Below are 11,960 nucleotides of genomic sequence, written 5' to 3'. Positions count from 1 at the left end.
CAAAGCTTGGTGGCTTACAGAAACAAAGCCAAAACCACCACTACTACCATTTTATTGCTCACTTTTCTGAGAGTCGTAAATTCGTTTATCTCCACTCCACACAGTGTCGGCTGGGATCACTCATATACTTGAATTTAGCTGGGAGCTCAGGTGGAACTGGAACATCCAGAATGGTTTCCCTCACATGTGTTGTGCCTTAGTGGAGGTGGCTTAAATGGCCAGGGGCTCTCTTTACCACAGGGGAGTCGGAATTCTGACACGGTAGCTTAATGCTCCAACAGAGCAAAAATGGAAGCCAGCAGGCCTCTTATGAGCTGGGCCAGAACTGATACAGCATCATTTCTGCCACAATTTTATAGGTCAGAGCAAGATACAGGGTCAGCCCCCATGCAAGGTAGGGGAAAATAGACACCACCTCTTGATGGGAGGAGTGACATAGACATACAGGAATGGGGGAATTGATGGCTGCCATCCTTGGAGACCACCTTCCGTAGCTACATTTCCTTGGCTTGCTGGCTCGGTGAGCCTCATGGAGAACACTGGCAGGTTCTTTACTATATATGGTAAACTGTGTATTAATTTACTGAATTTATACCACCGGTTCCCAATTACGTGAGAAGTACCAAGGTTGGCTACTCACAGTTCACACCCAAGACATGCAGTTTCCATGGAATCAAGAAGCCTTGGTAAATGGGATTTATTCTGTTCACTACCACTAGTTCATCCTCTTCTCTTTCTTTGGGTCAATATAGGTAGAGCGGTGCCATTTAGAAAGGTGGCTGGGAATGCTGTTAAGAAAGAGGAAGTTGAACTCCAGGAGGTCAGTCTACCCCAGGCTAGACCCAGCCACAAAATATTATCATAATTTGGCTTTATCATTTTTCCTTGCCAGGAAAGGACCATGTGCAAGGGAGTTTACATGAAGAATCATAGTGTTTATTAATATTTTAATTTTATTCTTAATGGTTTTAAAGCTCTCTTCCAAGCGTAATAAATGTTTGCTCTTTTTGTAACCCTGGTGAAAGAAAATCAGGTAGAAGACTGAGGCCCAGATTACTTTCGAGCCAGCCGAATAGGATGTTTTGAAAGTTTGAGAAGTGGAGATAACTAGTAGTGACCTTTACCTGTGAAAGGCCCTCCTGGTCCATTAGCAACAGCTCTGACCCTCCCTTCAGCATCATCATTTTCCTTCCCTACATGCGCAGATTCATGACCTTTAAAATTTCACATATTTAACAGACAAAAAGTCTCCAGTGAGAATGATGTATTTTGTTAAAGAGGGAAACCTGTTTCTCCTCCAACAGGGTAACAACTCAAGAATGACAAAAGCAATGTTTCAAAACTCAGCTTTGTAATGATTTGTTAAAATGTGGGAAGGAACATGTCATGTGCATTACCTAGAGAATTTTTGCCCAGACTTCAATGTTTGCATGCTCCCTACATACATGAACTTCTAAAAAGCTAGACTTTGAGGGTGTACCTGTGACACATGAGTGAGCGATGGCAGAGGTATCCATTTGGGTATCTTCATGATCAGCGTGAGTGGCTCAATAATTGCCCTGAGTCTGGCAGCTGGCATTGACCTCAAAGCTGGGAGCTGGTGAAAGGAGTTCCCGTGGAAGCAGAGCGGCTGCTGAAGGAGAATTTAGAGACTGAGATGGATTGTTGACCGAACAAGTATAACCTTGAGAATTATTTCCCTGGCTTTTCTCCTTTCACTCACTGCCTTCATGGAGTAGCATTCTCTCTCAAATTCATAAAACCCCAGCACAGCCTTCCTGGGGGAAGTTTGGGGACTGGCTTTGTGTTGCTAATACCTAGTGCCCCTTGTATAAAATCAACCCCCTTTTCTCTTGGTCTGGTTTTTTAATGATCCAGAGCCTGGTGTTAAGATGAAAGATACTCCTTTGGTTCTTTTATGGTTTGATGTAGCTGATCCCTTTTAGACCTGCCCTGGGCCTGGCTTGGCTTTTGGAAAGGCTGCTCGTTTTGACTGAGCAGAAACTGGACATTTGGACTACCAAAAGCTGTCATGCTGGATTCAGGAAGGAAAGGAATGTGAAGCTCAGAATCAGTGTTATGTGATAGAAAAACAGTGGTTGAACTTACCAAATTCAAAATGACCCTCCTGGAGGGAAAGAAGAAGAAGGGTAGGTAATGATCTAAAAAAATAGGATTCTGCCTTGGGGCGCCTGGGTGGCTTGGTCGGTTAAGCGTCTGACTTCGGCTCAGGTCACGATCTCGCGGTCCGTGAGTTCGAGCCCCGCGTCGGGCTCTGTGCTGACTGCTCAGAGCCTGGAGCCTGTTTCAGATTCTGTGTCTCCCTCTCTCTCTGACCCTCCCCTGTTCATGCTCTATCTCTCTGTGTCTCAAAAATAAATAAATGTTAAAAAAATTTTTTTTTAAAAATAGGATTCTGCCTTAAAATATCCTTTTCTTCTGATACATCTTTGTAATGCAGGGGCATGTCCCAGTGTTGATCCTCAAAGTAACAAAACCAGGTTGCCCTGCAAATGACAATGCATGACCTCCAAGGCTAATTTTGTTAAGCGAGAAAAGCCCACGTAGCATATAGTTTTATCCCCTCAGGAAAGACTTGTCTATTCCTTAAAGTGGTCATATATGACTCATCAAACTATTGTACCTTTATCACACTTTTCTTCTGGAAAATGCTTACCAGTGACAGCCGGCCTCAAATGGTGGTCATTCTATTCATATGAAAACAGAATGCAAAGAGATTGTCTTTTAGGAAGGTATAGTAAAACTGGAAACGTTTTATGTAGGGTAGAATTTAACTCCCAAAGTCAGAATAAGACTAAAATGGTAGGGCTAAATTATTCTATGCCTTAAATTCACTGTCTTTTAGAACATTTTTTATGGAGCTTTAACAATTATGAATATCTCTGACCCCAATTTGATGTATATTTGATAGAAGTAATTTTGCAAGCTATTTTGGGTTTTTTTTGTTTGGCTGTGACTGTGGTGAATGTGGATTTTGCTGTATTGATGTGTCCAAATCTATAGTGAGTGAATATAACCCAGTATTTTTATCATAAGTTTTTGTGGGTTTTTTTTCCTGATCATAAGAGGTAATACATGTTCTTAATAGAGTATTTTGAAAAGTAACAGTAATAAATTAAAAAGATAAAAATCACATATAATCTTATTTCCCAGAGAGGCCTACCATTAACATTTTAATGTATTTAAATATATTTAAATCTAAAATTCATTTAAATGTAATGTATTTTCTTCTATACCTTTTTCTGTGATTACACATGATTTTTAGAATAACTTACTCGTCTGCTCTTTGGCTTAGTTCTTTTCATATTTAACACACGGAAGTGGGATCATGTTGCCCCTTATACTGCGAAGCTGTTCCTTTTGAGAAACTGTCATCTCTGTTGGAAGTTGATCCTCTGGCATTATTTCCATTTCTGGCATGCCCAAGATTGAAAATGACTATCACTGATCAGATCCTTCATTCTGGAAGGTCAGTAGGTTTCACCTCTGTGTCAGCTGGATAGAGAGTAGCTGCCCAGAACATGTGTTGAAATGGCTACACTTTGCAGGAAAAATGTCACACTTGCTTGGGGGAGGTGTGCCATGAACGTGATGCCACAGGGCCAGTGGGATCACAGTCTCTACTCCCAAGGAAGGTGACTTTTAGGTGTGCTAAAATTCAGTACTCAGGTGAAGAGACGTGAGGAGATCATAATCTCTGGGCTTCCACTCTGTTTCTGACCTGCAGACTGCCTACGAAAGAACCACCCGATCAGCAGCTGTCCACTGTGCAGATAGTTAGAAGCCTGTGTTGTAGTGGAACATGTAACAGGAGCGATAAGAATACGCATTTTACAGTGACCTTCAAACAATCTTAAATGAATTAAATGGACTTTCAGAGCGATCTAAAGATGTAGACAAACCTGTTACTTCATTTCCTTTATTTCATTTCAGTTTTAAAATGATGATCAAAGCACTTAAATTCTATACTGCTGAGAAAGGATAATTTCCTCCTGCTGCTCTAAGAGACTGTATTTGGTATTAACTTGGAATTATGTTGGACTGAAGCCTTTAGATGGCATCTCAGAGACTAAAGAAATGGAAAGGTTAAAAATTCTCTTCTCTTCAATACATGTTTTCCTTATTTATCTCTGCCACAGGTTACAGAATCAGAGTGCGTACCAATCCCAGCCCCAGGCAGTGGAGGCAGAGACTAACCCAGGATCCTTGAAAAATGATCCAGGAGAAGAATGCAAGTCCAGAATCTGGTCAGCACGGCAGGAAGTGAACTGTAGTACGCTGACGTCCTCTGCTGGAGGCAGTCCTGAGGGAAGCCCACTTCCCAGTCCCCTCTCCCCCCTGGGGCCTAATACATCAACAAATAGAAAACATTTACCTGAGCACAAATACAGCAAAGATGAGAGTTTGGACTGGTTTGACTGCATAGCAGCTCATCAGATTGAGCCCCAAAACACTGTTCCTATGTCTCCCAAAACAACTGGGGGGAAAATGGCTTTGAAAATCTTCCGGAACAAATCTCAGGGTAAGGAAAGGAATGAGCCAGGCCAAAGGAGCAAATTGGAAACTGGACAGCTTCTAGCACCAGGAGAGGCAGAAGCTCCATCAAGGCCAGATAATGTGGAAGGTAAAGAGGCAAAAAAGGCAGCAATGGTTTCTGAAATGTCAGTGCCTGCCGGTGAGCCAGACTCGGTACTGATGCATCACGTCTCCAGGAAACTGCACACGCTGCACAAGGCGAGGGCCCAGGAGCTGTACAGGAATCCCTCTAGGGCGCCTTCACGGCCCACAGGCTCTCCTCATCCTCGCTCTGGTCCTGTACACAGCCCACAGGGAGCGTGGGAAACTCCCAAAAGAACGAGACAGAAATCCCTTGCTCAGAGGGAAGAGCCTGAACTTGAATATGCCGGGAGTCCAGGTCCCCCGTTGGCCAAACTAGCAAAATTTACTTTCAAACCAAAGTCAAAACTGATCCATTCCCCTGAAGACCACAGTCATGTGTCTCTAGGCACAACTGAAGTAGCCGTCCCAGGTCCTGAAACTCCCCACGTTGCAAGCAGAGACTCAACCTCGCCTGTGAAGGGTCCCCAGAAGTTGGCCTCTCCCTCAGGAAGCAGGAACTCAAACCAGCCACAGAGTGAGGCAAAGCAGGTGTCCCGGAAGCCACCGGAGGAAGACAGGTCAAGAGAGGAGAGCAAACATGTCTCTGAAAGGAGAACCATCCAGCCTGAAGTAGAGCTTGGGAACAAGACTGAGCATTCTCATCTTACTTGTCAAAGAGACAGAAAGGAAGAGGTCTCAAGCAGTAACAAAAGCAGCAAGGTTCACTCCTGCACATTAGCCAAATTGGCAAACTTCTCCTTTACTTGCCCCTCTGAATCCAAACCGGAATCCCTTCCTCCTCCTGAAAGTGTGAACCAGGGAGAGAGAGGCCCAAGCCCTCCTCCCGGGACTGCAGCTCCAGTGCCTGGCAAGAAGAGGAGAACTTTCCAGCTAGAGGGGTCCACTGAGAGATTGGCTCTTTCCAAAAAATCTCTCTTTACTTTATCAGAACTAGATGACGAAGCATTGGATTTTGATTGGGATGAAGAAATGAGAAAAAAACCATAATCATGAAAAGCTTTCAGGTCAAATTTCAGCCTCCCCAGCTCAACACAGCACCTTTGGGATATTGACGTGGTGTTTATATGTGAACAAAAACTCTTGGCCATAATGAGTTCCATTTAGAATACCAGCACCCCCGACAGGCTTTATAATTTCAGCTTTACCTTCATGACTTGAAAAGTCATATAATCAGTGTCTGGCAGAGTCGGGCAGTGTCATACCAGCACTTGAATTAATTGAAATTGTGCTTAATTTTGCAAATGTAATACTTGTATTCCCAAAGATGTTTCTGTTTGTTTTGGGTTGGTTTTTTGTTGGTTTTGTTCTGTTGTTTTTGTTTTGTTTTGTTTTGTTTTAATGGGGGTTGGGTCTTCGGGAGATCATTTCTTTCATTTACTTAGGAACAAATGCCAGGAAGGTAGCCCTCATAAAGTTAACAGGTTAGGTGAGGAATATTCTTTTTTTTTTCCTTCACCCAAGATGTGCTGAGTGTTATGAATATTGTAATTTTCCAAAATGATGTGATTTTTCTAATATTTTTGTGTTTATTTTTGTGTTTATTCTCATGTGTCAAATTAGATGTGCTAAAACATGTGCTAATGTTTTTCCTTCTTGAGGAGGCATCCTTACAGTTCCATGGTATTCTTAAAGATCTGGCAACTGGTCAAACAGCAGCTTTCTGAAGTATTGACCTTTTGAGTTTTCCCTGTTGTCTTGAGCTAACATTTTGTGCTTCAGATTCTTTGTATCATTGGCGGGGGGGGGGGGGGGGGGGGGGGGGGACGGGGGGGGTGGCTACCTTCAACACAACTTAAATCCTGTGGTTAGGAGAGCGTGTAGTAATCTCAATCATGTATCGTGGCATCTACCCAAGTGGTTAATATGGAAATATGATTCCTACTAAGTTATGATTCATTTGTCTTTAAAACCTAGCAAATGATGGCTGTGTTTGGTAGGAATAGACATCTCAAACTTTGTCTTTCTTAAGTCGTTTTAAAATCACTTTTTCCTTTGGATTCTAGCAGGAGCTGTTAGGATTTCTTAATTACAGACTTTCTCTTCTGAATTATGAATTTTTAAAACAATAATTAATAGAGGCTTCCATTGTCTGAGGGGCTTTTAGATGTGAAGAGTACCCAAAACTACCTGTACTTTGTTTAATGATTGTTTCATTAAGTTCATACCAAAATATTAAGGAACCTCAAATTTTCTTGAGCATTTAAACATTAATTCCAAAAGTGACTAATTACGTTTTCTGAAAAATGTTAAACTGTGAGTAAAAATTGATGAGTCTTTTGAAATAACACCTTAAACAGCTGGCGAGGATTGTAAAATGTACTATTGCACATTCACCTCAACTTATTCTGAAACATTAAGACTAGAGTTTAGGTAATTTCTTCTTCCTTCTGTACTTACTTAATAACTTCCCAGTGTAGTATGATTCTTAATGTGATCTGTCCCTAATCTCAGTATTAGTACTTTCCTGAGTTTCAATAGTCTGACTAGAAATGAGGGAAAGAGAGAGGATCCGGGTTATCGACAGGTTGAATCTTGGTCTAGACACAGTCTAGTCTGATTGTGTAGACTGGGACAATTGAAACTGAGTCACCATGCCAAGCTGTTGTTTTTGGTTTGGTTTTTGTTTTTGTGGTAAACTTTTAAGTCCTCCTCTTATAAATGTCTTTGAAACTTGGTATCTCTTGCAGTAACGATGTATTAAATAAAGCTTTGCATGGCTGGCAGTACGTAACCTGTTGGCTTTGTCACTAGGGTATTTTGATATGTTCTGTTTTTCATTATTTAAAATGGCTGTGTTCCTTATTGGGAATCTTGATTCTAGAGCTTGCACTTCTTGGTAATGAGGGATTTATGTACTTAACTTACCTCTTCAGGACATTGAATAATTCATGTTTTAAAATACGGTGTTAAATTGTCTCTCTTCCTTAATTATTGTATATGACCACCTGTGCCACCTGCTACCTGGTTATTCTTTGTACCCACCATGCATCCTATTATTTATGCTAATAAATCCACCCTATTTTTTATTTTAGCACCTTCTTCTGTCAGGATCATTTGGCTAAATTACAGGTTCCATGTATTTCTTTGGTGCTTACCCAGTTAGAAATAACTTTGTAAATATTGTAAATAGACAAACTTATTAGAAGGAATAAAATATGTTCAATATGAACATTCCCCTACTTACTAAAAAATTAAACTTGTATCACAGCCTGCTTTCGGGTTACGACTACCTTGCTGTGCTTGTGTTTGATGGTCAAAATCTGACAACTTGGTCAATAGGAAGTCCCATTATGTTGATGCCGATGTCCTTTTAGGACTCTGACATTTCTAAAAGTATCCGTAGTATCTGAAAATAACAGCACGTTCCAGACACACTTTGATTTTTTTCCTGCCTCTAGTCTTAGAATCAGCTACCCCCTAAGGCAGTCTATTCCCTTTATAGGCCGATGGTATCACAGGCCAAACTCATGGTCTTAAGGGTATGCAGGGTCAAAGTACTACCACTGCTGTTTGCTCCCTGTAGTAGTTTAGAGCTGAAAATGTCTAATGTCGTGAGGTCACATTCTATCCTGCTGTGTCCTGTTTTTCTTACGCTATGTGACTTCACAAGACTTTCTCTTATATGGTATTTAGTGTGTACCAAAGAAGCACATGGGCATCTTGGGGGAGTATGTACAGTCTCAAAAATCATATTTCTGGTCAATAAGGGAAAGTATAAAAATAACCCTTAATTCTGCATCAACATGTCAGAATACTTTTATTTCAGGCCAGTGAACTCCTTTAAAACATTTTAGTAATGTAGAATTACACCTAATTTGCGAGACCAAACCAGAATTTTAACTCTCTTATAATTATGTAAAAGAGAGGAGTTTTCTGAACCTATAAAAGATAATGTCTTCAGTGTATATGTGGGAGTCTAAAATTTCTAGTAGGGATTTTATTATAATTTTTAGTGTTTCTCAGAAATGCAGACAGAATAAGCTTATTATTCTGATATCTTTAACTGTTCGGCTTAAACTTTAAACTTTTTCAGAAGCTATACCAAAACTTTAATAATAGAGATCTCCTCTTGGTTGACAAATTTGAATTCCCACAAACACTGTACCTGATTCCTATGCTTTCTTCAAGTGCTAAAGCTGCCTAGCTGGTAGACTTATTGCAAGAACAATTGTAGGGAAAATCTCAGGTCAACCAGGATACCTTGAGGATACCTCAAGGATACCCTGAGGTCACTTTTAGCCAGTCCACAGCATTTGGGAATTCAGAACCAACCTACACTCAAAGTCTGGATCACTAGGGCCTACCTGCCAGACAGGTTAACCTTCCAGACGGCCTCGTTCCAAATCTAACGAACTCACAGGGTGGCAGACGAGGCCAGTGCAAATTCCTCAGTGTTCAGAATAATATCTCCCATGTCTGCTTTCCTTATTGTTAACATTCAAGAAGATAAAAGAAGGCTCCTGGCTCACGTTAGTACTCCCATAGGGGTTTTGCCGTCTATGTCCCATGCAACAAGTGCCATAGCCCCCCCAGGTATATGGGGAGCCATTACCCACATACCCCCTTCACTGTTTCTCAGAAGACATGCACAGGAAGCTGTAGAAATTGCTCCCTGTGATACACTTTTCTGTTGTTCTTATATCAGTTCCCTTCTTAAAGGCTTAAAAATGCATCTAAATATAATGTTTGTATTAAATATTTATTAAATATTAACATTACTGTTAATGTATTAAATATTGTATTTCATATTTGAAACTTGACATTTCTGTCAAGTTAGGCTTAACTAAATTGTTGATGTGTCTATGTAAATACTCTGATTCAAGATAAAGTCTCAGAAGGGAAATAGGATTTATACACTGGGCCTGATCTCCCCCAGGAAGTAGGGTATAAGTTATTTATCATCCGGGCACAATGGTTTTTAGGCCACTCTTCTCTATGTTTGGTTAGAACCTTAAGCGTTGGCCAAGTTGAACCACCAGAAAGGTTCATTTTTTTTTTTTTAATTTTTTTTTTCAACGTTTATTTATTTTTGGGACAGAGAGAGACAGAGCATGAACAGGGGAGGGGCAGAGAGAGAGAGGGAGACACAGAATCGGAAACAGGCTCCAGGCTCTGAGCCATCAGCCCAGAGCCCGACGCGGGGCTCGAACTCACGGACCGCGAGATCGTGACCTGGCTGAAGTCGGACGCTTAACCGACTGCGCCACCCAGGCGCCCCCAGAAAGGTTCATTTTTATGTGGGGGCAAACATGGTTTAATTTAGGACTTTCATAATAAACCAAGCCAGTATGGTAATACTACTTAACACATCTGATCTGACTTTTTCAGTGCCTACTGATAAATAAAGAAGACCAGGAAGCCTAGCAAATTGAGAATCAGGCGAATTGGTTTCTAGAACCGAGTGATCAGTAGCCAGCAGTATGACCTTGCTGTCTACAAGGCTCTTGTCCATAAAAGAGGATTAAGCATTTCTGATTCAGGTATTACTGAGTTACAAAAGAGGAAAACTTCAGAGGCTAGCTGAAATAAAAGGTTCACTGCAAGGGTATGGCGGGGAATCTCATTAAGGGCAGGAAACAAAGTTTAACCAGCCTACATGACCCTGGAACTGAAAAGTTCTCTCAGCCTCTCTGGGGTTCTCAAGGTCCCTTGAGATTCCCTGGGGTTCTCAAGGTCCCTTATCGCCACTTCTCATGGCGTGCTCCCAAGAGCGTGCTCCCAAGTACTGTCCCTCTCTGCAGCCCTGTTCTCTGTGCTAACTTGGGGTTTCTCTGGTGCCTTGCAGCTTTTGATCTACCTTGAGGCCTGGCTCCCTGCTGTTACTTTCTCTGATCTTTCCGGAGGACTCACCTATCTTCATCTTACAGATTCAGGCTCAGTGTTCACTTGGTTCAAGAGGATGTGAGGGGTGAGGGAGTGAGTGGCCACATGGTACAAACAGCATCCGGAGCCGTGGGTGGAGTCCATCTCCAACAATGGGGTGAGAGGCCGTGATTGGCCAGTCTAGCAAACTTCTGTCTTCACAGGGTTTTTGGGTTGTAAGTTCTATAATTCTGTAACCTTTTTTGTTTCTGTTACAGTTACTGAGTTGAGACAGCATGCCTCTAAAGGTACTTGGATCATCTTTCCTAAGGGAGCCTTGTAAATTCCTGCCCGACAGCAACTAGGTGTTTTTCAAGGATTGCGAGCCACTTTGGGCTTGTTGGAAGTGCAGTTCAGGCTACCGGCCACCGAGGGCGCTGTTTGTTTTGTCACTGGTTATTAAGTTTCCATTTTTCTGCGCATAAATTTCTCATCATAACTACGTTATAGGGTTTAGAAATACTTGGATGAAAATCAAAATATATAGGAGCATTAAAAGACATCTGAAATATACTTTAGAAATAATGTCTGCAGTTAAGATATATTTTAACATTTTCCAAATTTTCAACTTTATTAATTGCCAACAAAGCAGGGACTAGATCCACTGTGAAGAGAGGAAGATACATGTGTCTCAGGACTACTTTGGTCCTTTTAGAATTACAGTTAGTCCAGGATAATTTTAAATTGAGGATTCATACATATACTGATCTCTAATCTTATTTTACCATTGTTGGGAAATTAAACTACTTTGTAAGAAGGGGAGCCCAAAGCTGTCTTGAAGGATCCAGCATATTGGAAACCTTTGATTTTCTGCCTTTGAGAGGCCTCCATGCGATGGGGAATGACAAGTTGCCTGGAGTACGGTAAACTCCTGGAGACCACCCCCCCCACACACACACACACCATTTATATACTCTGTCCCTAAGAACTGGTAAAGATGAACAAAATAGTGTAACACAACCTATCCTTGAATGGGAAGTTACCTGCTAGACATGGTCCAGTCATTTCGCTTCCCAATATCATCATGTGTTCATGAAGGTTACAAAAACCAAGAAATTTTAATTTCATTATAATTAGATATATGGATAATTGTTTTCTCAAAAAATGCTAAAATAAACTGAGTTTCAAAGAAACCTTGAGCCAAAGTTAAATTTTAAATTCACAGCAACTGAAATATTTCTAAATTGGTTTTAAGTGCTTATTTATTTCAATGAGATTTTAATTACAACATGACAATCATAATATTAGTACTTACTCTTCAAAACACAACACATGACATTTGATTTTCACATTAATACTATTCATAATGAAGGTGATACTTTTACAAATGGGGGAAACCTCAGACATTTAAATAATTTTTTTTAAAGAAGAGATGTTTGGTTTTTTTTTTTTTAAGAGTGTTCTTTTTCTTTTCTTTCTTTCTTTTTTTAAGTTTATTTAAGTAATCTCTACACCCA

The 11,960-nt window shown here is 40.9% G+C and overlaps 1 protein-coding gene and 2 long non-coding RNA genes across 7 annotated transcripts in view; 2 read left to right on the top strand and 1 right to left on the bottom strand.

Moving 5' to 3' along the window:
• Positions 1–7,810, top strand: part of MCM9 (minichromosome maintenance 9 homologous recombination repair factor) — a 117,672-nt gene extending 109,862 nt beyond the window's left edge. For 3 of the 5 annotated variants that reach the window (XM_040474493.1, XM_040474492.1, XM_040474494.1), the window contains one exon: positions 4,161–7,810. In XM_040474493.1, the coding sequence (XP_040330427.1) occupies positions 4,161–5,628 (1,468 nt within the window). In that variant the 3' untranslated portion in view covers positions 5,629–7,810. Of the gene's footprint in view, positions 1–752; positions 2,186–3,316; positions 3,441–4,160 lie in introns of those variants that run through there. The other 2 variants (XM_040474496.1, XM_040474497.1) reach the window with 2 other exon arrangements.
• On the bottom strand, positions 682–1,594 carry LOC121029982 (uncharacterized). Its single transcript, XR_005790012.1, has 2 exons — positions 1,481–1,594; positions 682–788 (listed from the first exon to the last, which is right to left on the bottom strand). It is a non-coding gene; the product is annotated as an uncharacterized LOC121029982 (long non-coding RNA).
• A 1,583-nt stretch (positions 7,811–9,393) lies between the features above and the next one.
• Positions 9,394–11,636, top strand: LOC121029200 (uncharacterized). Its single transcript, XR_005789638.1, has 2 exons — positions 9,394–9,624; positions 9,867–11,636. It is a non-coding gene; the product is annotated as an uncharacterized LOC121029200 (long non-coding RNA).
• Positions 11,637–11,960: the final 324 nt, after the last annotated feature.

The sequence above is a fragment of the Herpailurus yagouaroundi genome, unplaced genomic scaffold, assembly GCF_014898765.1.
Source record: "Herpailurus yagouaroundi ecotype Mexico unplaced genomic scaffold, PumYag 139, whole genome shotgun sequence".
NCBI classification, from domain to species: Eukaryota; Metazoa; Chordata; class Mammalia; order Carnivora; family Felidae; genus Herpailurus; species Herpailurus yagouaroundi.
Note: the sequence above shows the minus strand (reverse complement) of the source record. Positions and strands in the feature narration are given on the sequence as shown.